Here is a 25,473-nt window from a genome sequence, read left to right as displayed (position 1 = left end):
TGGGTGTGTGGGAGAGAGCGAGAGGTTGGTGTGGGGGAGGGAGGTGGGAATGTGGGAGAGAACGTGAGAGGTGGTGTGTGGGAGAGCCCAAAAGATATGGGTGTGGGATTTGGGGGAGAGAGGTGGGGGGTGAGGGAGGGAGAGATGAGGGTGTGTGAGAGAGGGAGAGGTGGGTGATAGGGGTGTGGGATAGGAGTATGAGATGGGGGAGGTGGGGTTGTGGGAGAGGGGTATGAGGGAGGCGAGAAGTAGGGGTGTGGTAGAGAGAGAGGTGGGGGTGTGGGAGAGAAAGGTAGGAGATAGGGGTGTAGGAGAGAGATAGGTGAGGGTGTGGGACAGGGTTATGAGAGGAGGAGGGAGGGGAGAGGTGGGGATGTGAGAGAGAGAGGTGGGGGTGTGGGAGAGGGGGGTCTCACAAGGCCACCTACACTGGGGGGGGGGGGGAGATGGGGCGTAGAAACTCTAGTTTTGGGCCCCCGAGAAAGCTGTCTAAGGCCCTGATCTCAACAATAATACATTCAGATGGGATTACATTGTGTTAGACTTTAGTTGGAGAACTAGGATAATTTAGCCTGATTTGCCTCATTGAAAGAGGAAACAGTGAGAATAGATGTTTTGTTTTCTTAACATTACCTGTCCTTAATTATTTCATAGTACTACTAAAAATGTAGGCTTATGGTGTAGAGTATTTATACTCTAGGATAGAGGTTATTTCTAAATCACATTCTACACTACCAGTTTTATACTGTGTCCTTTGTGTTTCCTCCACTACACAAAGAAAACATAAAACAAAACAATGATATAGTCAATAGCAAGAGATAAGGGGTTAATAATTGTACTGTATCTCACATATAGCTAGAGTTGCCAGGTGTCCAGAATTGAACCGGACTGTCCTGTATATGGACACTCTGTCCTGTAAAAAATAGAGTTAATACCGGACATGTATGTGTCCGGTATTACCTCTCTGGACACGTATGTGTCCGGTATTACTTCTCTGGACATGTATGTGTCTAGTATTACCTCTCTGGACATGAATGTGTCCGGTATTACCTCTCTGGATATGTATGTGTCCGGTATTACCTCTCTGGACATGAATGTGTCCGGTATTACCTCTCTGGACATGAATGTGTCCGGTATTACCTCTCTGAACATGTATGTGTCCGGTATTACCTCTGGACATGTATGTGTCCGGTATTAACTCTCTGGACATGTATGTGTTCGGTATTACCTCTCTGGACTTGTATGTGTCCGGTATTACCTCTCTGGGCATGTATGTGTCCGGTATTACCTCTCTGGACATGTATGTGTACTATATTACCTCTCTGGACATGTATGTGTCCGGTATTACCTCTCTGGACATGTATGTGTCCGGTATTACCTCTCTGGACATGTATGTGTCCGGTATTACCTCTCTGGACATGTATGTGTCCGGTATTACCTCTCTGGACATGTATGTGTCCGGTATTACCTTTCTGGACATGTATGTGTCCGGTATTACCTCTCTGGAGCTCTGACCTGCTTGGGGGGCCGCAGGATTTCCATGAGCAGGGAGAGAGCAGGGCTGTTGCTGGGGGGCTCGACGGCTTCCTCCATCCTGATTTGCTGCTGCTGGTTAATGCAGAAAATCAGGAGGAGGAGGAGCCTGAGAATGGGGCCTAGGAGAGGAGAAACAGCATGGAGTTGAGAGATGAGAGGAGTGGGGGGGTTTATGTGTGTGTCTCAAGTGCGTCGTACCTTTCACCATTGTGTCCAGTATTTTTGGAGAAGCCACCTGGCAACCCTACGAATAGAATCTGATTGTGACTCTTGGTATTAATGGTAAGTTTGCGCATGGTTGACCCGTGGTCACGTTGCCTAGGCAACGTTTGACAACACGAGGTGACATCATGCGTATGTACCACAAGTACGGAAGATTCACGCATGCGCAGTCTGAATTTTATGATCGGGTGCAGTATGGCATCCCTGGCTCACTCACGCATACGCAGCATGTGTATTATGCTATCTAACAAGCGCTTGGGTCGCTTACAGCAGCGTCATCGTGAGCTGAGAAAGGCATTGGCTTAGCATCTGTATCAGGAAGAGGACTAGCGTTTTCAAGATGGATGTGCGTTCCAAGGCCCGTTTGCATGTCACAGACTGTTTGCACAGGCAGGTTTCGCGGGCTTTGTTGGTTCCTACACGGGTGAGTTGCATGAATTGTATGATTGGCATGGGTATATATGGTTGGTCACTGGCACTCATTCACTGAACATCCCTGAGGAAGGTCGCGTTGAGCTGACCGAAACATTGGATGCAATGCCATGTATTGCTGAGATGAATACAATTGTTCTATTTACCTGGCTGTGTGGTGTTTCTGTTTTCCGGATCCACGTCTGGTAACATTTTTGTCTTTATGTGCATATGGGACAAGCATCAGCTTTTGCAAAGTTTACAGTGTGCCTACTGCCCTTCTACATATATATACATATATATACATAGAAGGAAAAGAAGAGGAGAGAGCGCACGCCCATAGCGTAAAATAGTATTTAATGAGGGGAAGGGGGATAGAGGGGGGGTAAAAAATGCACTTACAAAAGTACAATAAATTCAAGCATTTGTGAAAATAATCACCACCATCCGGTTCAAACTGCAAGCTCTTTGGGACAGTCCCAGGCTCCGTTGGTGAAGGATCAGCGTCCCCGCAGGTTTCCAGGGCTGGTGTGCTGTTGTTCGTGGCATATAGATTCCAGATATTATTGATCTCCTTAATGCTCTCATAGATTAGATTCCCTATTTATAGGAGGATGATATTCATTGTGATGTTCATATGTGTGGTTTTCAGATGTCTTCTCTATGTATATATATGTTTTTTGGTTATACTATGTGTATAAATCTAGACTTTGTTTAGAATTTTTAGACTATGCTGTATGTAATTTGTTTAAATTGGAATTTATGTATTCACATTGCGTATTTTGTACAAGTCTTGATGAAATTGATCTACCACATAGTATATATTTACCATTTGCATCCATAAGGATGTACAATATATTTTTATTTTTATTTTTTTTTTAAATATATATATATCAGAAAATTTATTAAATTAGGTAGTCCGTTTGTGGTGCAATTCACAGACGAGTATAACAATTGTCTGGTGTAACCCCCCATATATATCCATCTACCAAGCGGTTTAGGATGTTGAAGGGTGTATACTTAAAAACATTTTTACATTAATTAACTACTACCTTGAACTGTCTCTGGAAATTACTATGTATATTGATTCAAGTATAGTTGGGACTATGTCTCTCAATATGGATATGATTCTCTCTCAAATACTATCTCCGCTTAACTCTTTCAAGTAACAATGTAATCACATATGGATTTTATTATATTATATATATGCAGTTCAACACACTTTAAATCAGTGACAAGCACTTTTCACCTGAGTGGGGGCGTTCCAAACACTTAGCATCATTATGCTGTGTATATATACTACAGGACCTCCCTCTCTCAAGTTATCCCTTTGAAAAAGTTGGCCGTGACTGACGAAACGCGTCAGGGAGCGTCATTACGTCAGACGCACTGACATTGAAGTCAATACGAAGCGCTGGAGCGGACCTATCCAAGCGCAGGTGCTAAAGAGATTTCATCACACGGAACTGATTTCTTGGACTTTTAACAGCACACCAGCCCTGGAAACCTGCGGGGACGCTGATCCTTCACCAACGGAGCCTGGGACTGTCCCAAAGAGCTTGCAGTTTGAACCGGATGGTGGTGATTATTTTCACAAATGCTTGAATTTATTGTACTTTTGTAAGTGCATTTTTTACCCCCCCTCTCCCCCCCTTCCCCTCATTAAATACTATTTTACGCTATGGGCGTGCGCTCTCTCCTCTTCTTTTCCTTCTAGATACCCTGTGGACATGGGTTGTTCACATTGAGAGCTGCCGGAGACCCTGCATACCAGTATCCATTACAACTATTGGAACATTTTGAGGACTGGTTTTTTCTTTCCTGTTTGCTCTTTTATTCTATTATGTCCATTTCAATCATATGTTGTTTTATTATTGTTATGTGCCCACTTCAATATCTGTAAGGGTTTATAATAATTGCATATGTCATTTAGGGATACTCCCATATTAGTACATATTGATTGGGATTCACTAGAACCATTATATCCACACTGGTTCACTTCTATTAGAGGCGCAGCTTTTTTTCTTTTTTGCTTGTCATATATATACATAGGTACACTGATGACATACAAGCGGTGTTTGGACCAGATAAACCAAAGGATGTATTTAATGATTTGATCAAATTAAAGAAAAAAGAGGTTGACTTCTATTTGCATGGTGTCACCATCTCTCACTACCATAAAGAAGGTCTTATCCCTAGGGGTTTCCGCGTCAGCAATCAACCAACTATTGGCAGGGGGGACCCCAATTTCTGCAAAAAGTGGATAGGGATTCTAAACAAATGCTCTTTTGACTTAATGATTTTGGTCATTGAGCAGTCAAGTAAGCTGACAAAGATCAAAAGCAATATAGATACAATTACTAAGGAGTATGGAGGCACATTAGACACTGACACATCTACTGATTGGCAGGATAAAATCCAGAATACCATCGATGCATATAGGGACAATCTGATAAAATACAAAAGGGAGAAACTTAAAATTGTCAAAGCAGATTATTCTGACAGACGGGTGTATAGATGGCTGCTTGGGATTAATGAGCCAAACCAGACCAAAAACAAACCTAGAAGGTTTTTTTCAAAACATAAGAAAACCACGGCCACTAGTGGTACTTGCAACACTAGTGACACTGATCAATCAGATAGTGCAGAAGGTGCAGTAGCGGGACCTCAGTCTTTTTTAGGATTAGGCAAACCACCACCCCCCCCCCCATTCCCAAAACAGGCACAAAACCAGGAGGGGCGGACACAAGCACAAGGTATCCGTTACGGCAAACCAGAGGTCAGAACAAGTACACAACGTAGAGTGTGTGGTGTTCAACATGTCTGAGCATCTTCTCAATCCTACTGAACTTAGCCTCCTTACAAAAGGTCTTACGTTTGTTCCCACGTACAAACAAGATCCCTTTTCTTGGGAAGTCGATTTATACCGTCTTAATAGACAATTAAAACTAAAAGACTTTTTCAGTAAAATACCATCAGATCCTACCGAGAGTGACACAAGCAAACAGTTGCATAAATTCAAACCAAGTAGTACTTTCGATCCCCAGACACATAACCACAGCATTCACACTTTCATGCACTTAGTGGGACTTGATACCAGAGCCAAATTAAAACACTACAAAACCAGTTATTCAAATCTTTCTAGGGAAGAACATCTGGCCATCAAGTCACTCAGCTCAAATACTGATATCATTATAAGATCAGCTGACAAAGGGGGTGGTGTCGTGGTTATGCCATACAGCTACTACAAACAAGAAATTGACAATCAATTAGGCGTTACCACACATTACAAACTGTTGCCTTCAGATCCCACACTAAACTACAAAATAGAGATTGATACCATTATTTATCTTGGCCTCTCAAATAGATGGATCTCTGAGGAGACAAGTAAATTTCTTAAACAATCCCATCCAATCATTCCAGTCATTTACATTCTTCCCAAAATACATAAATCCATCACAGCACCTCCCGGTAGGCCGATCATTTCAGCACGTGGCTCATTAACACATCCACTTTCACAATTTGTGGACTTTTTTCTGCAACCAATGGTCTTCAAAATGAAATCTCATATCAAAGACACCACTGATTTCATTAATCAATTGGCTACTTTGACAAACATTACTGACGACTACATTTTGGCAACTATGGATGTTGCAAGCCTGTATACCAACATTAATCACATTGATGGTATTCAGGCAAGCAGAGAACATTTAATGAGCTTTACTGCACATACTGGCCCTCCACCCGATTTTTTGCTGTTATTAGTGGATGTTATTTTGCATAAAAATTATTTTAAATTTGAAAATAATTTTTACTTGCAGCTTATTGGCACTGCAATGGGGTCCAACATGGCCCCATCGTATGCCAATCTATTCATGGACTCCTATGAATGTGAACATTTTTTCAACAATCCAATGTACAGCAAATATCTGGTCAAGTTTTTTCGCTACATTGACGATTTGTTTTTGGTTTGGTCTGGTACTGAGGCAGAGTTACTCACATTTGTTGATACACTCAACCATTTACCTACTACCATACGCTTCACATTATGTTTTAGCACAACTGAGGTAGCCTTTCTAGACACTATTGTGTACAAAGAAAATGGTAATTTAGCAACGAGGCTGTTCCGCAAAGCAACAGATAAAAATACATTACTATTGGCAACCAGCCACCATCCGGCACCAATGAAGCAAGGATTACCCTTCTCACAATTTTTGAGGGTAATCAGAGTCACTAGTGAGCCATCAAGGCTAGAGGCAGCACTTGAAGGCATGAAGAAATCCTTCCTGGAACGTGGCTACGACCGGGCAGAGGTGACAATGGCACTGGAAAAAGCAAGAGGTATCCAAAGAAGCACCTTGCTAAAACCGCAATATAAGAAGACAAGTGACAACCGCTTCAATATTAAAAGCACTTATACAACAGCGTCAGGTTTCATCAGACGCAGCATCTTGCAACATATCGACATTTTGGCCAAGGACAAGCAAATTGGACAGCATTTCAAGGACCCTCCCCGGTTCTGCTACCGCAGAGGTCGCAATTTGGGAGACTTGCTGACACAGGCCGACCCGCGTTCCAAATACAGCAAGAAACAGTCCTGGTTGACTAGACCAGTTGGAGTGCATAAATGCAGAGGTTGTGTCAACTGCCAGTATATGGTACTTGGCAAAAGTTACCCACATCCACATCATGGACATCGTATTCACATCAAGGACTTCATGAATTGTGACTCTAAATACGTGGTGTATTTCATCCGGTGCCCTTGTGGGCTGTAATACATTGGCAAGACCATTAGGATGCTTAAAGAACGCCTCAGTTTACATCGGTCTGCAATCAGGAAGGCCTTGGCAGACACCGACAATAAGGAATACCTCACACAACAACCGGTGGCTCGTCATTTTAAAGAAAAACAGCACAGTCTCGCTACTCTACGGTGCATGCCTATTGCACAAGTTCAACTGTTCCCCAGGGGTGGGGACCGCAACAAAGCTCTCCTTCAACTGGAGGCCCGGACAATCTACAAATTGGACACATTAAGTCCACGCGGACTAAATGAAGATTTGTCGCTGAGCTGTTTCCTTTGAGCTATCCATTATGACAGTCACGGGGACCCAGTTGCTTTGAATCAATGACTTAGCTACTTCATGTATCTCTTTGCCCTCAGATCAGCTATCTACTGGATGGGGCTTGCATTATTAATTGCGGCCTCACACAATATCACTCAATCCTACAGGATTTATCTTGTCTCTGTGCATTGGTTATCACCACCAATTAATGTTTATATACCTCATTGTTTCAGCAGTTGTCTTTATGCTATGACACCAATTCCTTCACATAGCCAATAGACACCACGATTGCCACCGCCATACATTGTCACGATTGTGAATACTGTATATAAAAGTTGTCATGCCTTATAGGATAATGTTTATCTCAGAAGGCTTATTCAATACTTTACCCATTTATTGATGTTATTTAGACGGTATTAGGCAAGTTGGTGTAATTTATTAATACACAGGTCCATTCATACACTGCTGATTCTGGTCCAACACAATATATACAAATATATGCATATTATTAATACGTCAGCTCATCTCAGGTTATATGTTCACATGTATTGGGGATCACTGTATTGCACTGTTACATTGGTGTTTTTTGTTGGTGCAACATGTTTCATGATGATATTTGTGCAGGGGCTAACCCACGTCCTTTCTTTGATAGCCCATTTATATTAGCTTATGCTACTACATAATTTAAGCTGGCAGCTTTGCTTACATGATGCAGAGCATCAGACTTTACCTTCGGGCACACAGTCTTGCTGCTACACAGCTCATCTATTTACTATGGGGCATCAGTATGGGTGTGCTTTGCCTGGTCCCACAGTCATTCTTTGTAATAGCAGAGAGCAGACATTGATTTGATCCATTTATTATTTTTATTGTATTATGTTTGCCAGTTTGCACATGCGCATTAGCTCCCTCACTGTTCCCAATTAGTTCTCCTTGGGGCCATAAACATGAGTAACAGCACTTGTTTTGGGACATAGATTGGCTCTACACAGTTCAGATATGTGCTAGGGTCTCCCACAACACATTTTTTGTGCCAGCTGAGCCCAAGCACATCAACTGGCGATCGCGCACAGTTCCGCATTATTTATTTATTTACCGGAGGTTCGCTCATGCGCAATGGCGATTCTACAGGTCTCTAAGATCCAATCTTTCCCTGCTACAGCATTAAGCTCACACATGCGCAGTAACCATTCACATTGCCTAGATGCGCCCTCCACTGGCCGGTTATCATGTGACAGGAGTTTCAGTACTCTTATACTTCAACTCCTCATACACACATGCGTAGTTAACACTGCCGACGTGGCAGGAGTGTTACAGCGTTTTCACTGGCATCTGACAGTCTGGTGCTTCTGTGCAGCTCCTGTATACAGCATGTAAGCAATAATTACTTTACATCATGTGTTGCACCTGTTTGCTTTGGGGGTTTAGGGTATATATATGTGTTATGACTCACTCTGTTTGTTCATCACCTTGAGAAAGGTCCCGTGTGGAGGACCGAAACGTTGGTTTATATGTCACATTAAACACCAATTTTTTTGACTATCTTCTGGAGTACTGCCTCTGATATCCACTTACACGGTATCGTATAGCCTATATATACATATATAAATGTAGCCATGTTGTAAAATGGCTGTAGTCATCTCTCCTGCTGACAGTAAGGCCTGGTAAGTTATGGGCATGCCAGCAGTAATCATGGAGGTTTGCCCTCACACCCTGGTGAGGTGCCCTATGTATGGATGGGAGTGGTCACAGGCTCTGACTCCATGGTTAGTGATGTCAGAGTTGTGCCAGCCCCCAGAGGATACATAAGGCACAGCACTGATCAAAAGTGAGTTGTTGCTAAGTGGTTGGAGGGATTAGGTAATAGGTCCTTCCCAGTTCTGGAAGGAGTGAAGAGAAATTCTGTTATAAGCGGCTGATTATGAGACTGTGACCAGGGACCTGGCACAGAATAGATATCCCTGCGGGGATAGGGAATCCCTAATCAAGGAGAACAATACCTTTCAAAGGGAAGTACGGTGAACAATGGAGGGCTAAATACACCCATTGTGGAGGGCAGCTGGCCCACCGTACTAATAAAGATGTTCCTGATTAACGACACTCTCGTGTGTAAGTGTGGAGTCATTACACAGAGAGGGGCACCACAGAGGAGTTCCTCACCAGGACCATCCACAAGCTCAAGCTGGGATCCTGATGAGGTGGAGGCGCTGCACTGGATCTAGGTAGGACTCAAGCACACTACCTCAGCTGCCTGTCTGGGTTGGCAAATCCCCACACACCATCATGCGGGAGACTCAGGAGTCCTGTTGCCAACAGGTGCACCACCAGTCACTACCATGTAATGGGGACTGGTTAGACCACAGGGGCCAATATGAGATTGGGTGGGTCAGGCCAGGTCAGAAAATCCGTTACATTTGGAGGCGCTGCTGAGATATGTAGACCTGTCAACAGGACAGGCTTTTGCTAGGCACACTGGGAAACATGGAGAATAGTCAGTTCGCAGGGAAGACCTAGGAGCCTGAAAGGAGTTGGAGGTTTGGAGAGGGGCTATAGCTGTCCTAGTCACCTTGAGGCAGTGCTTGTTGGTAGGATGCCTAAAGGGATAGCCTGTTAACGTGGTCAGGAATCCTGGAGAGGGTCTGCGCTAGGCTGACCAAGAGAGGTAGACGCCCAAGTACTGCATGGAAGCCCCAGAGTACTCTAGCCCATTCCAGACCACTTACCGAAGGGAGCACAGACTGGGAGGAAGGAGATACAGCAGACACGGAGAGAGTGAGCCTAGCCTGAGGTAGTGCAACACGAGTCCAGCCTACATTAGGTACATAAGGTGGTGCATCAGGGCAATCTTTATTGTACCGGTGTGGAGGCTGCCCCGCAGAGAGGAGCCCCATGTACAATAATAATACGTACAGTGAAAGAATAACGACCGCAAGAATGGAGGATCCGCGCGGTGCGGATAGTCCAAGATGGCGACCGGAGGCTGATGGGGAGAGCATACGTGGCGTGCGCCCCACTGAAGAGCAAGCGGTTACTGAACTGTCTTTCACGAGCCTGCTATGGAATGGAGCGAAAGCTGTGGCCTGCCTAGGGCCGCGGGTGCTACCCTGGATGATAGTAGCGAGGACATTGCAATTGTGTCTGGTGGACATGAATTACAAAATGGCAGCTCCCGCTTCCCTGGGCCGAGTGCAGAGAATTCTGCAAATGCAAAACTTGCAGGGAGTTGGCCAGGAGTGGCGCCAACAGGAAAACCCCGCACTGATGGGGGGTATGGCGCGAAAGCTGTGGCCGCGCCCTCATGGACAGTGACCAGCTCAGCCCCAGTGCTGAGCCAGCCGATTAGTCTGTGGGACCCTCCCCTAATCTCAACCAGGGGGAGTGGCTTCCAGTTATGCCCCGTGGACATGAGTCCAGCGGACCCAGGAGCTGGTGTGGCGACGGTGCAATTACCAGAAGTGGGTCCAGCGGCTGGAATGGTGTGCAAAAAGGAAGGTACTTTGCACGCAAGGCAGCTGAAAGAAGACGGCTGAAATTGGCGGCAAAGGAGGAACCCCACCCTGTTGGGGATAAGGACGCGAAAGCTGTGACCGCACCCACTAGGACTGAAAGAGGTGCGGTCTCAATTAAAGGACATCCTATCCCGTTGTGGGACCCGCCCATAATTGCTACCACTGGGGGCGGGTTCCAGTTGTGTCAGAGAAAGGAAGAGCTGAACAAGGGAGTGGCTGGCACTTCAACCTCTGTTGGTCACTCACGAGGAACCAGCTCCAAGGACAGACCATTGCTAAAAGTGGCTCCCACTAGAACCATGGCCTGCTCCCCAACTGTGACCACGATGGTGTCCACTCAGCCCTATGCAGTACCCGGCGGGGTGCTGGTGATCAGGGTAGCGAATACGGAGACAGTAGTGGGCCTCTTCCTGCAATGCAGAACGCCCGGCGGCACTGTGAGCACGGCGGTGCGCTGTCCACAATGTGGGACTCAGTATCTGTGGCCGTTGCCTACATTTGTGCCGATACAAGTGAGTGACCCCCCGGGGGATACGGCTAGGCTGTCCGCCGAGTCCCGTGGTGCACTGTGGCTCAACAGTGCAGATCCTGGAGAATGGGGATCGGAGCCGATTCCATCGGCTGGGTCAGGAGAAAAGGAAGCGGTCGGTCAGTACACCGACCGAGAGAGCAGAAGGCGGTCACCACGATCGGTGACCCCTAAGCAGGTGAAAGCGGACTTCTCCAATGAGGATCTCAGAGAATTATCTGGGTCCCAGTCTGTGACCAAGGCGGCCTCCTGTGAGGAGAGGGGAAGGAAAACACCACTTGCTGTGAGTAGCGGTGAGGAGAACCGGGTGTCACCTGTGGATCGGCGAGTAGAGAGGCGGAGTCCTTCCGTTCCGGGGACCGGGGGGGCCAGTGGCAACGGGCGAGCTATGCCCACCCCCCTGCGGAGTGGTAAGAATAGCCCTTGCACTTACTTAGCTCCGATCGCAGGCGTTGCAAAGGAGGGGCCGTGCCAGGCCCAGACGGTGCGTGAGGGGACGACGAGAGAGCTTCCGGATGTTGTCGTGGAAGAAGAGATCCCGCATGGGGGTCCAACCCAAGATGGCGGCACATCCGGGTCCGGTGAGGACGTTGCTTCCGGCAGAGGCAGCGGAGCGGCCGTAAGAGGAAATTCTACGCTTCGGCGATCGGGTGGAGGTTCCCGATCACCAAGAAAGACCAAGAGCTGGCAGGCCGAGCGGCGGACTGAGAAGGGTGAGACCCAGTCTACAGGACAGTCCGACAGCCGGGAACGTGTCGTAGCCCCGTGGCGGCCGATCGCTTGCCCCTACGCCCAACCCCACGCCCTAGATAATGCTCCTGTCCTAGTCACCTGTCCCCGGGGATCCCCGTCTAGTTTGGGGGTATCGGAAGTGTCCTTGGGGGTGGGTGAGGAACGGACTGGGGAGAGACTGAACAGTTACGCTTCAGAGGGGGGTTCCAGGGGTGGAGGGCAACTGGGTAAGGTATCGGAGGACCGATGGGTGCCTAATGTACCCGAAGCATCAGAAGGAAGGACACCGGGGTCGTACCAGTTGTCTAAGCCTCGTTCAGAGAGAACCTCGGGGGTATTCTCTTGGGGGGATACGGAGGAAGGTGATTCACTAGACTCTGAGAAAGGTAAGGAGACCCGATGGTGGGCTCCTTTATTTGAGGGGTACGTAGGATGGATGGACCGTACGCGGTTCCTTATCCAAAGGGAGGATATAGTGGACTACTGGTGGGCAGTAGGGGAGTTTACATCCGCGCAAAGGGAGAGGGAGCTACAGGAGAGGTGGTTCAAAATTGAACGAAACGAGATAGAACCAATGGGTCCTGACATCCTATCAGACCCAGTAGACCCTGATGAGCCCCTATCATGGGTGCTGCCCGGACGGGCAGGGAATGCCGAGTTAACCAGGAGCAGCCGGGCCGAGAGGGCCATTATGGCCAAATACAAGGCGTCCCACGGGTTGGAGTATCCGTATGTCCCTGAACCCCTCATGGAGGAGATTGAGGAGAATAGGGGTAGGTGGCTACGGGAAACCATTGAAATGTATATGGTTAATAAAGGGGGTGCCATCACGGGCAGTAAGGCCGAGGATAGGATCGAGCACTTGATGAGGGTATGGAGTATCGGCAGGAATATCCATAAGCATCGGGTGATATATAGACCTGAGAGGGGTTTGCCACGCCACTACAGTATAACTGTCCTGGACATGGGGGGGTCGGGAAGTTAAAAAGCCAGACCCTAGACACTACTATTAGGAGGTACAGGGTAGTTATTGCGCGGGTTCGTGGCTGCTGGTCGGGGCGCACTTGGTACAATATGTTTTCTTAGCATTGATAATGTTATGAGTAATCTTGTGTGTGTCTTTTCCATTTTACAGTGCTTCCTGAAGAAAGGTACTTTAAATTTAGGTCCCAGCCGGGGTCGCTGGGATTCACCAGGGGGAGAATGTAGCCACGTTGTAAAATGGCTGTAGTCATCTCTCCTGCTGACAGTAAGGCCTGGTAAGTTATGGGCATGCCAGCAGTAATCATGGAGGTTTGCCCTCACACCCTGGTGAGGTGCCCTATGTATGGATGGGAGTGGTCACAGGCTCTGACTCCATGGTTAGTGATGTCAGAGTTGTGCCAGCCCCCAGAGGATACATAAGGCACAGCACTGATCAAAAGTGAATTGTTGCTAAGTGGTTGGAGGGATTAGGTAATAGGTCCTTCCCAGTTCTGGAAGGAGTGAAGAGAAATTCTGTTATAAGCGGCTGATTATGAGACTGTGACCAGGGACCTGGCACAGAATAGATATCCCTGCGGGGATAGGGAATCCCTAATCAAGGAGAACAATACCTTTCAAAGGGAAGTACGGTGAACAATGGAGGGCTAAATACACCCATTGTGGAGGGCAGCTGGCCCACCGTACTAATAAAGATGTTCCTGATTAACGACACTCTCGTGTGTAAGTGTGGAGTCATTACACAGAGAGGGGCACCACAGAGGAGTTCCTCACCAGGACCATCCACAAGCTCAAGCTGGGATCCTGATGAGGTGGAGGCGCTGCACTGGATCTAGGTAGGACTCAAGCACACTACCTCAGCTGCCTGTCTGGGTTGGCAAATCCCCACACACCATCATGCGGGAGACTCAGGAGTCCTGTTGCCAACAGGTGCACCACCAGACACTACCATGTAATGGGGACTGGTTAGACCACAGGGGCCAATATGAGATTGGGTGGGTCAGGCCAGGTCAGAAAATCCGATCAGGAAATTAAAGCCGAAAATGGCCCTCTCGGTCACTTCAGCTAACTTAGGATAAGCCCCATAGTGCTTGTATTTCTTTATTTTGGGGAGTAAAGGAGAAAGTAACATTTTCTTTCTTTAACTATTGCAGGCGTGATATCCAGAAGTTTTTAGCCTTAGGTACACAAGGTTATATACTAACATGTTTGACCTACAGTAATCCCTTTAAAGCATCAATGATGCAGATCTCAGTTATGGCCATGTTTACTAAGTGGTGCTAAGCTGTAAGGCACCTCACAGACCATTTAAGTGAACTTAAGGTGCCTAATGACTGAGCGCCCCTTACAACCCGCAATAACTTTAATGCTAAGGGGACAAGAAAACACATGACCCCTCTTGCAGCAAAGATGTTCATAAACAAAAAGCAGGCGTATTGAGAACTACCAATTACAAACAGACTAATTACATGTGAATGCGTGTTAACAAATCGTCACACATTACTTACATACTGCTGTTTCTTATCAGCCGCCAGTCGAATTATTTCTTCTTTTTCATATTGCAGATCTTTCTCGTTGAAAAGAAATTCTCGCACTAAAAATCTGAAAACATAAGCATTAATGGCTTCAGGGGGAATATATTTATGTATATATATATATAGCAAATGGAAATATGCTGTATGCTCATTTGCATGTCTTAGGCAGGTCTGCAACCCCGCCTTTCATTATATATATATATATATATATATATATTAGATAGTAAAGAACAATAGGCACTCCGTCTGGTTGAATCAATAATGTGGGTGCAAATCCTGTATGGTACAAATAGGCAATACGATACCGTTTGAAGACGAATATCAGAGGCAGCACTCCAGGTAAGTGGTCAAAAAAAATATTGTATTAACAAGACATCTTATCCAACGTTTCGGTCCTCGTGCGGGACCTTTCTCACGGTGATGTGATTCCCGCACAAGGACCGAAACGTTGGATAAGATGTCTTGTTAATACAATATTTTTTTGACCATTTACCTGGAGTATATATATATATATATATATATATATATATATATATATATATATATATATATATATATATATATAAAAAAGGCAAAAAGGCTTATTGAGGCAAAAAGTGACACTGTGCTCATTTGCATGTTATTTCCCAGAATCCTGCAGTGGAAGTGCTGTATGCTGGGTGATAATGGGGAAAGGCGGGGTTGCAGACCTGCCTAAGACATGCAGATGAGCATACAGCTATATTTGCATATATATATATATATATATATATATATATATATATATATATATATATATATAATATAGCAATCTATGTGCTGGCTAAAACAAATGTAATATAAGGAAAATGAAAACCTCAGTAATCAAATTATCAGCACTGGACAAAAAATATATAACAGTGTTTATTTCATTCAGGGGTCGAAGAAGGTGCCCGGAACGTAGGATGACCGTGTGTTTTAGTGGCTAAATGCTGATAATTTGATTACTGAGGTTTTCATTTTTCTTATTTATATATACATACACATATGTATACATGTATAATTTACATCATCCACGAATATTATCCCACTCCAAGGACTTCATAGGACACAGCGACATACATTGCCACAGAGAAAGGACATGCTTAAAAGAATGGGGAATATGTGAGTATAACCCGTGCAGGCTTTTCCTCAGAGCACCCTTCATTGTCACAGACAGTTTGCACTAGTATGTGTTTTAACCTTTCATATACCTGCGCTCCCCAATAGTTGGAAAGCGGGGGTGTAAAAGCAATCCGCTAAGGGTCAGAGCTGCTATCAACGGTTATCGTTCATTTATATATTTGTTAAACTTTTCACTACGCTTGCACGGTTTGCACTTATATTTTAGCTTCATTGCACTAAGATATCACTTTTCTAATTAAGTTTTCACTTATCTGATATAAGCGCCTTATGATAACATTTTTTTTGTCATATATATATATATATATATGTGTGTGTGTGAATGAGTAGTTTATGCAAACTCTTATAATATTATACTGAATATGATAAATAGATGTAAAGACACTTCTGCTTTACAGGGGGTTTCTGTCTTCCATGAACTCGTCTGCATTATATTTTGACAGGTATACTGCCCTAGTCAAAATCCCCAAATTAAGTATATATATATATATATATATATATAATGTAGAAATCATAAGTCATATTGGCTAAAATTCTAATTATCCAGTAATGTGAAGCTACATTATGCAGCAGTTCATACAGTATTTAACGAGGCTATACATTATTAAGTAATTTAAAACTGAAGCCTACATACCTGAAATGATGAATTAAGCTTATTTAAAGTGTATTTTTAATTGTAGCCAGGTCAAATTGATAGAACCTGTATTGTTTTGCCAAAATCCCCAAATTAAGTATATATATATATATATATATATATATATATAATGTAGAAATCATAAGTCATATTGGCTAAAATTCTAATTATCCAGTAATGTGAAGCTACATTATGCAGCAGTTCATACAGTATTTAACGAGGCTATACATTATTAAGTAATTTAAAACTGAAGCCTACATACCTGAAATGATGAATTAAGCTTATTTAAAGTGTATTTTTAATTGTAGCCAGGTCAAATTGATAGAACCTGTATTGTTTTGCTATAACCATTGAACATTAGTTTTAGAATTTCTATATTCATACAGTAAAGCATAAATTTTTGAGCATTACATACTTTGCTGTATTTTCATGCCATTCACTGGTGTTATGGTCTAATGCAGTGTTTGCCAACTCCAGTCCTCAAGCAGCACTGCCAGTCCAGGTTTTAAGGATATCCTCTCATTAGCACAATCATGTTGACTGAACCACCTGTGCTCAAGCCGGGGTATCCTTAAAACCTGGACCGTCAATGGTCCTTCAGGAGTGGAGTTGGGAACTTCCGGTATAATGTATTTGGAGAATGTTTAGAGCAGAATGCTACATACAGTATATTGAGGTGGCTGCGTCCAACAAGACTATTACTCTCTATATTCAGGGGATGCCTTCATTCTCCAGCAGGCAGGAAATCTTACTTGTTTTCTCGAGCTTTGACTTTGAAGTCATCAATCACTTTTCTGAACAATGTCACTGTAAACAAGCCGCCTTCTGCGTCCTCTGCAATCAACCTGCATGGGAGAGCACAACCCGTGGCACATTAGGACACATGCATACCGCTGGTCTGACAGCTGTCACTGTCATTTATTATTAAACGCGTTGGGAGTCAATCTCACTCATCGATGGCTTTCCATTCAAATATTATTTCTTGGAACAGAACGCCCGGATCTCACTGGTTTTAGTCTTTGGAAGTGGATGTTTGTAACACAGATATTAGTAAGGTATCTAATAAGCTGTTGTGGGAAAATAAAAATAAGTATTTAACATGAATCTATGAACTGCAATGTATTGATTTATTCCAATGCTTTGCCTCCCGTTCCCAACCTTCCCAACGATATGGGAAGTGGTTTTTATTGAGCAAAGGAGAGTCAAAGGAGCAGTTACTTGACAGACTTTTATGTCTATCATGGTCGGCATTTTGTCAAAATGGATTTGAAGCAAAAGGTGACACATTGTGTGCTCATTTGCATGTTATTTCCCAGAATCCCTTGCTGGAGTGGAAGCACTGTATGCTAGGATATAAAAGTGAAAAGCATGGTTGCCGACCTGTCTCAGACATGTGAATGTGCTCACAAGTGATATTTTAATTTGCTGTATTCTATACAGTGGAGGGTGTTTTTCACTTTTTTACCTACCATAACTTATATAAGGTATGATACCGTGAAATACTATACATTTATAATATACCGGTATATTTATCCAGAGGAAGGCAAGAAAAACATTTAAAAACCTAATTCTGTTTATAAAAAAAAAAAACATATTCTGGTCAATTGCAGGCATTCCTGTATGACTGTATTATATATTATCTATGGCAACATTGTTTCCAAAGTTAAATAGAAGTCACACACAGTCATCAAACAATAGCAGTATGTACAGTTTTGTGCATCCTGTGATACAGTATACGGTAATGGGCTTTTGGCTCACTACACTTGTACGTTTATCCACCATGCACTATTTGTCTACGTTTGGCATATTGGGATTGACATAACTGATACTATTTCTAGGAATCTAAACCCTTGGTTACTTAACCCTTCTATTCAAACATGGTCTTATTGTAGTCGTTACCAAGATATTATTCTAGCTTTTTATTTATTTTATTTAGTAAAAAAAAAAGGTGCAATGCACTGTGATAGATCTGTGGTTACAAAGCCTTGTAATGAAATAATAAATAATTTTTTTTTTTATATATATATATATATATATATATATATATATCTCAAAAACACAAAAATTATGTAGCGCTCAGGAGGATATACAGTCACACTAATAACAATAAATAATAAAATTATAATCACATACTAGATAAAAATACTTTACCACAATTTTAACCTAATTGAATCTACAAACCATAACGTGATAGTCATATAGAAAATGTCCAAAATAAATGTTCCACTCAGAAAAAAGAATAAATCCAGAAAGATACACAGTCCCAGTTGGTACAGTAGCGACATCTTTTATTCGAGTAAATGCCGGCGGCATGCCGGGATCTACCCCAGCTGCCGCCAGTCAGAAACGCGCGCCGCCGCGTTTCCCCCACGCACCCCCCCTCCACATCGCGCGCAATTACCCCCCCAAAGACACCCCGAACCCGGCTTCTACTCTGCCCCTCTGCTTCCCCGCACCCCCGCTTACCTAGATTTGAACTCCAGGGGTGTCGGGGAAGCCTGGGGAAGCTGGGGAAGACGGGGAAGCCGGGCGCGCTTGTGACCGTGACGTCACAGTGCGCCGCCACGCGCCGCGGCTACCCGCTTCCCAGCCTCATTCAGCCAGCGGCATTTGCTCGAATAAGAGCTGCCGCTGCTGTACCACTGATGGGAATTTGCCCGAAAGTTACTGGCTTCCGTAATAACCACTCATGTATGCTGCACTAGCTGATCGTTCCCTATAGCACTGACGGTGGACTGGAGCAAACCACCGTGTAGTACCAGGAGTCCCGGGAGGCGCTCGCAGGCCGGAAAATATCTGAAGAGCGGACATATTGTGAACCTTGGTAGCTGAGGAGAGCGGCCACCGGCACCTACATCACGGAGAAAAGCCAACGGGCATTGAAAGAGAAATCATACCCATTGTGGGATGCCCAAAATCGTACGCCAAATCAATCGAAGGGCCAAAAAAGAGGACAAGAGGAACCAGAGCAGGAAGGCAGGTTCAGCAAAAGAAGAGCAGATCAGGAATAACTATTCCAGAATCGAGCGGTGCAGAGGACGTGACAGGACGTGCCGCCAAGTCGTGACAGGAGCTTGCAGTGGCTACAGGCTGTGTCTATCTACTCTGCCTACCTGGGACTCCCCGTACCCTCGCAGATGACCACACTAGAGATTTCTCTCCCACGAATGGTTCTGTTTGAAATCCTGTAAGTGCATTTCTTATGGGTTGCTGATTTTTTAAATAAATGTACCATTATTTTTAAACAGTAACGTGCTATGGAGCTTGCGCTTTTGTTTGTTTTTTGTCATACATACATATATTCATATATATATATACAGTGTTCGACAAACCTATACATTTGCACGCCACGGGCGAGTGGATTTAACATCGTGGCGAGCTCCTATTGGCCCAAGCAGCACACGTGTGGTACTAGGTGGCGAGTAGATTTTTTTGTTTGGCGAGTAGATTTTTTGGTGATTTGTCGACCACTGTATATATATATATATATATATATATATATATATATATATATATATATATATATATATATATATATATATATATATATATATATATATATATATATATATATATATATATATATATATATAAAATCAAAAACAAATAGTCAATACCATTCTGTGGCTAACGAAATGCTTTTATTTGTGCGAGCTTTCGAGATACAGTGATCACTTATTTGGGCGATGTTAGAATTTACTTTCAAACAGGAAAGCTAGGAATTGTATCTCTTTGGGTGAAGCCTAAACCCCCCCCCCCCCCTTGTGCAGTATGCTATTTATGACTTAAGGTGTTAAATGGTCTTTGAATGTTTGTGATGTATATGTGTAAGCATGTATGTGTGTGTGTATATGTGTATGTGTGTAAATCTTAATTTATAAAGCACCCACAGTGTATACAGCGCTTTACAAAAGGTGTATGTAGAAGGGAGTGTATAATAATGGTGTGGGTAGGTGTTGAAATATAAGAGGAAATTGCATTTCTGTGCATGTGTGTGGTACTATGTGGTCCCTATTGGTATAAAGGGATAGAAATACATTGTACATTTGTATGTGTAAGTGGCAGGTGTGTGTGCATTCATACAGCACAGTATCCAAAGACATGGGCCTTAGCACTCGTGGGAAGAGAGTTCTCTTGTGTAGTGGCTCATGAAGCTGCGGTCTCAGTTCAGGCCAAATAGTTTCATAAATACATACACATACACACACACACACACACACATAAACACGCACTTATAATAGACTCTACTCACTTGGTTGTGCGTGGTACAACCATATCGGACAGAGATTCATAGGTCTTTTGCCACGCAGCATAACTTGACCTATGAGCAAAATAGAATAATTAGTTACAGCACAAGTGTTACCTTTGACGATAAACGTTAGTCTTGTGCACATTAGGTGCTGTTTCTTTTATGCTAAATAGTCAGATATAGCCAACTTACTTTGGGACAACCACGAGAAGTGTAATAAGATATTCTGAGTTCAAGACAAAGTCTTCTTTATTTACAATATCAGCTAAAGTTCTTGTCAGGAGGTTGCCCCTGCAAAACAGACGCAGAACTTATTGTTATAAATGTTCAAAATGCCAATAAATGACAGTCATTTTAAAGCAGCAAACTGGGATTTAAAAAAAAAAAAATACATTATTTGAACTCTGTGATCTCCGGGTGCACTCTATATTTTACTAAATAATAATATAAAATACATATACGTATATGTATGTATATATGTATGTATGTTTTAGAGTGAGTGATGTGCATGCTCCATGGCAAAGTCAATTTAGTTATTAATAAAAGGTGATTAGAAACAGAGTCAAGATTAATAAATAAGAGAAATGTGGATCAATTTATTTATTTTTAATCTTTTTATTTAATAAGGTTTCATACACATACATATTTCTATTTTAAAAGAATATATAATTATAAAATATATACAAACAGAAATTGTTGTACAGAATATATATTACATAAGAAATATCACTACATATAGTAGTGAATATATAATCTTCGATATAAAACACTTGATTGATACAACCTCTTTTTTAAAATTTTTTTTAATAATAGATAGAAGAGGATAGATTGAGAGAAGAAATAGAGTAAAAGAATGAATGAGTGGGGGAGTAGGAAAGGGGGGAGTAGAAAAGGGGGAGTAGAAAAGGGGGGTATAATGTATTGTGGGGGAATATGGTACTGTATGTGGCTTGTTGAAATGGGTGTAAAAGAATCTAATGTAACTTTAATTGTAAATACATTTCAAAATACTCAATACATTTTTTCCTCTGTTTTTTTTCTTATTTATGTGGCCATAACTCCCATATTTTGTAGAATTCATCCATTTTATGGTTTAGTTAAGCTGATAATTTTTCCATTAGCCAAATTTCATTTACCCTTTTGGATTACATTTTTAAACAAAACGTCAACAAAATATTCACCAAACGTTTGCCAAAATTTTTTATAATCACAAAGAATGATTAATAAATATCCCAGAGGAGAGTGTAGATATGACAAAAATGAATTTAACGTGTGATTAAGGTACTTGTATCTAATTGATGATCCTTTTAAAGCTGCAGACCAAGCAATATCCTAAACGTGTGTATTTTTTTTAAATAAATCAGTTCTGTACTATGAAAAAATACTTGTAGCGTTTTTTTATTTAAAACAACTCTGAATTACATTTTTAATGTATTATAATGTAACAAGCCTTTTTTTGTTTCTATAGCATCTATTTACAAAGTCACCGATACTGAGTTAATACTCCTCTGCAATCATTTAGAGAACCCCTGATCCGAATCTTCGCTGGATCGATCGGCAACTTAACTAATTACTTATCATTGTGTGGATTGTATTGATGCACATATTAAGGTGGTGGTGGGGGTGGGGGGTGGCAGCTTGGACCGCTGCTTTAATACAGGATTCCTTAAATCACAGCCAAACCACAAATTGGTTATATCCCCCTTCATCTGTGATGACTCCACAGAGGTTTACACCTGGACTTGCAGTGTTTGCTTTTGTCACATCTCGGTATATGTCTACAGCGTTCCAAATTTAATTCAGGAGAGCTACTTGGTATTTTTTGGTCACAGCAAAAAGAACCTTGCCTTACAGCTGGATCCCATACAGTATACAGGGCTCAGGGTCATAATTTAAACACCAGAATTTTCAGAACTATTACATTTTGTTGAGTGTTTTTAATCTTGACTCTGTTTCTAATAATTTTTTATTAATAATTAAATTGTCTGTGCTATGGAGCATGCGCCTCTTTTTTCCTTTTTTTGTTATCTAGAACTGTATGGAACTTATTGGTTCTACTTGAAGCTGCTACGTCTCCATTGGATCTAATTCCCTACAAGTTGGTTCTACTTTTCTTAATTGACTCATTGGACTTTATTTATTCTTGATTTTATTTTGCATTACTGTACACTATAAATGATTTATATGTATATTTACATTTGGGTATTTATTATTTATCCATTTGACACCATACACTGCATATTGAACAGTTTATTATATCACAATCAAGAGAATAATTAAGTTCACATTAGCACACGCCAAAATTGACATACGCTTCACACCCAGGTGAGCACTCTAGTGCTGATTACATTTTTATATATATATATATATATATATATATATATATATATATATATATATATATATATATATATATATATCACAACAAAACAAAAATTAAGGAGCGCCTATTATTACAACCTGCCTAACTGTGAGCAAGTTAGCTACTGTGTTGAGACAACCTATGGGGTGGCCAGAGGGGGTATTAATTATAAAATGGATCCTATGTTATAGGGGTAACACATGTTAAGTAAAATTAACTTTAATAAAAACTACTAAAAAAAATGTAAAAAAAAAAATATAAAAATATATATTAAAAAATACATAAAAATTATTGAAAAAACACCAAAACCTTAAAAAACATAGAGTCCAGTTCCAATAAAGTGCATCCAGGTAATGGCAGCCCGTTTAAAAGGGATCACAACTCCCTAGTAGATACCTATGAAAGAAAAAGAGAAAAAAACAGGCGCACACCTAGTGCATTAAAGTAAAACAAACAATTTATGGAACATTAAAAAAGACAAATGCCCACTCACAAGTCAAACGGTAAAATAAAGCAGTTATGAGATTGGCTCTCATATGCCAGCAGTAGCGTCCGGATCAGCAATGGAGACCTGTCCTACACGTGTGGCTCAGTCTCCTTCACCGGAAGTGACGTCCTCCCGGTCGTGTGCCCCGCAATAGGAAATCCCTCCGGGAACCACAGGAACCACAGCCTGTGCCCTAGCTTGCTTGCGTCTGGCTGCTGCACTACCAGGAGTGGTAAGGATGTGTCCGCTTTTCTTGTCTGGCTCGCTGCTCTCACACTGCAATCCAAGTAGTCCGCGATAGCTGCATTCAGTGGGAAAGTGCCTCCTCCGTCTTAGCCACGCCCAACGCGTTTCGTCATCAAAGATGACTTCTTCAGGGGATGCCCATTGGCTGTGACCCCACAGTACTTATAGCAAGGTCAATTTGCATACATATCATGTAACTAACGATTTAATTGTTTTCCTAATTGCAAGCTAGGGCACAGGCTGTGGTTCCTGTGGTTCCCGGAGGGATTTCCTATTGCGGGGCACACGACCGGGAGGACGTCACTTCCGGTGAAGGAGACTGAGCCACACGTGTAGGACAGGTCTCCATTGCTGATCCGGACGCTACTGCTGGCATATGAGAGCCAATCTCATAACTGCTTTATTTTACCGTTTGACTTGTGAGTGGGCATTTGTCTTTTTTAATGTTCCATAAATTGTTTGTTTTACTTTAATGCACTAGGTGTGCGCCTGTTTTTTTCTCTTTTTCTTTCATATATATATATATATATATATATATATATATATATATATATATATATATATATATATAAAACAATAAGACAAACTGCCTGCAACAGTCTAAGCAAATAATGAGTACTTAAATTAGTAATATAATAACCACTAACGGTGCTAGGGACTAGAAGTAATACAATAATGAAAAGAAAAGTGTCCCAACTCAGCACTCAAGTATACTCAGAACAAATATCAAAGAAAATTATGATTTATTTAACAGCACAAATAATCAAACATAAAATACAAAAAATATTAAAACAAACCCTGACATCCTCCTGTGATAGAATATGTATCAGACAGGGGAAATCCCCTATGAAGATACTGATAGGGGTCCATCAGTATCTTCATATGGGATTTCCTCTGTCTGATACATATTGAGTATACTTGAGTGCTGAGTTGGGATGCTTTTCTTTTCATTGTTATATACATCATGTGAAAAAGAAAGTACACCCTCTTTGAATTCCATGGTTTTACATATCAGGACATACTGTAATAACAATCATCTGTTCCTTAGCCGTTCCAAAAATTAAGTAAATACAACCTCAGATGAACAACAACACATGACATATTACACCGTGTCATGATTTATTTAACAAAAATAAAGCCAAAATGGAGAAGCTATGTGTGAAAAACTAAGTACACCCTTACTGCTTACATAGGAATTAAGATGGTAAGTAGCAGACAGGTGCTGCTAATCAAATGCCCTTGATTAAATTGATCATCAGCAAGTGTGACCACCTCTATAAAAGGCGAAGTTTTAGTAGTTTGCTGGTCTGGAGAATTCAGGTGTGTTTTAACACAATGCCAAGGAGGAAAGACATCAGCAGTGATCTTAGAGAAGCAATTGTTGCTGCCCATCAATCTGGGAATGGTTATAAGGCCATTTCCAAACAATTTAAAGTCCATCATTCTACAGTGAGAAAGATTATTAAAATTGGAAAACATTCAAGACAGTTACCAATCTTCCCAGGAGTGGACGTCCCAGCAAATTCACCTCAAGGTCAGACCGTGCAACGCTCAGAGAAATTGCAAAATACCCAAGAGTTACATCACTGACTCTACATGCCTCAGTTAGCATGTTAAATGTTAAAGTTCATGACAGTACAATTAGAAAAAGACTGAAGAAGTACAGTATGGTTTGTTTGGAAGGGTTGCCAGGAGAAAGCCTCTTCTCTCTAAAAAGAACATGGCAGCATGGCTTAGGTTTGCAAAGTTGTATCTGAACAAACCACAAGACTTCTGGAACAATGTCCTTTGGACAGAAGAGACCAAAGTGAAGATGTTTGGCCATAATGCACAG

At 42.3% G+C, this 25,473-nt stretch overlaps 1 protein-coding gene across 5 annotated transcripts in view; it reads right to left on the bottom strand.

Annotated features, from left to right (window-relative positions):
* ATP6V1C2 (ATPase H+ transporting V1 subunit C2) overlaps positions 1-25,473 on the bottom strand; it is a 72,709-nt gene that overhangs the window by 3,610 nt on the left and 43,626 nt on the right. For all 5 annotated transcript variants that reach the window (XM_075598356.1, XM_075598359.1, XM_075598355.1 and 2 more), the window contains exons 7-10: positions 20,737-20,835; positions 20,548-20,616; positions 17,048-17,140; positions 14,495-14,588 (exon numbers count right to left, since the gene is read on the bottom strand). In XM_075598356.1, coding sequence (XP_075454471.1) covers positions 14,495-14,588; positions 17,048-17,140; positions 20,548-20,616; positions 20,737-20,835 — 355 coding nt within the window. The remainder of the gene's footprint in view (positions 1-14,494; positions 14,589-17,047; positions 17,141-20,547; positions 20,617-20,736; positions 20,836-25,473) is intronic.

Source organism: Ascaphus truei, chromosome 4, assembly GCF_040206685.1.
Source record: "Ascaphus truei isolate aAscTru1 chromosome 4, aAscTru1.hap1, whole genome shotgun sequence".
Lineage (NCBI taxonomy): Eukaryota > Metazoa > Chordata > Amphibia > Anura > Ascaphidae > Ascaphus > Ascaphus truei.
The sequence above is the reverse complement of the archived record's forward strand: the minus strand, read 5'-3'. Positions and strand labels throughout refer to the sequence as shown.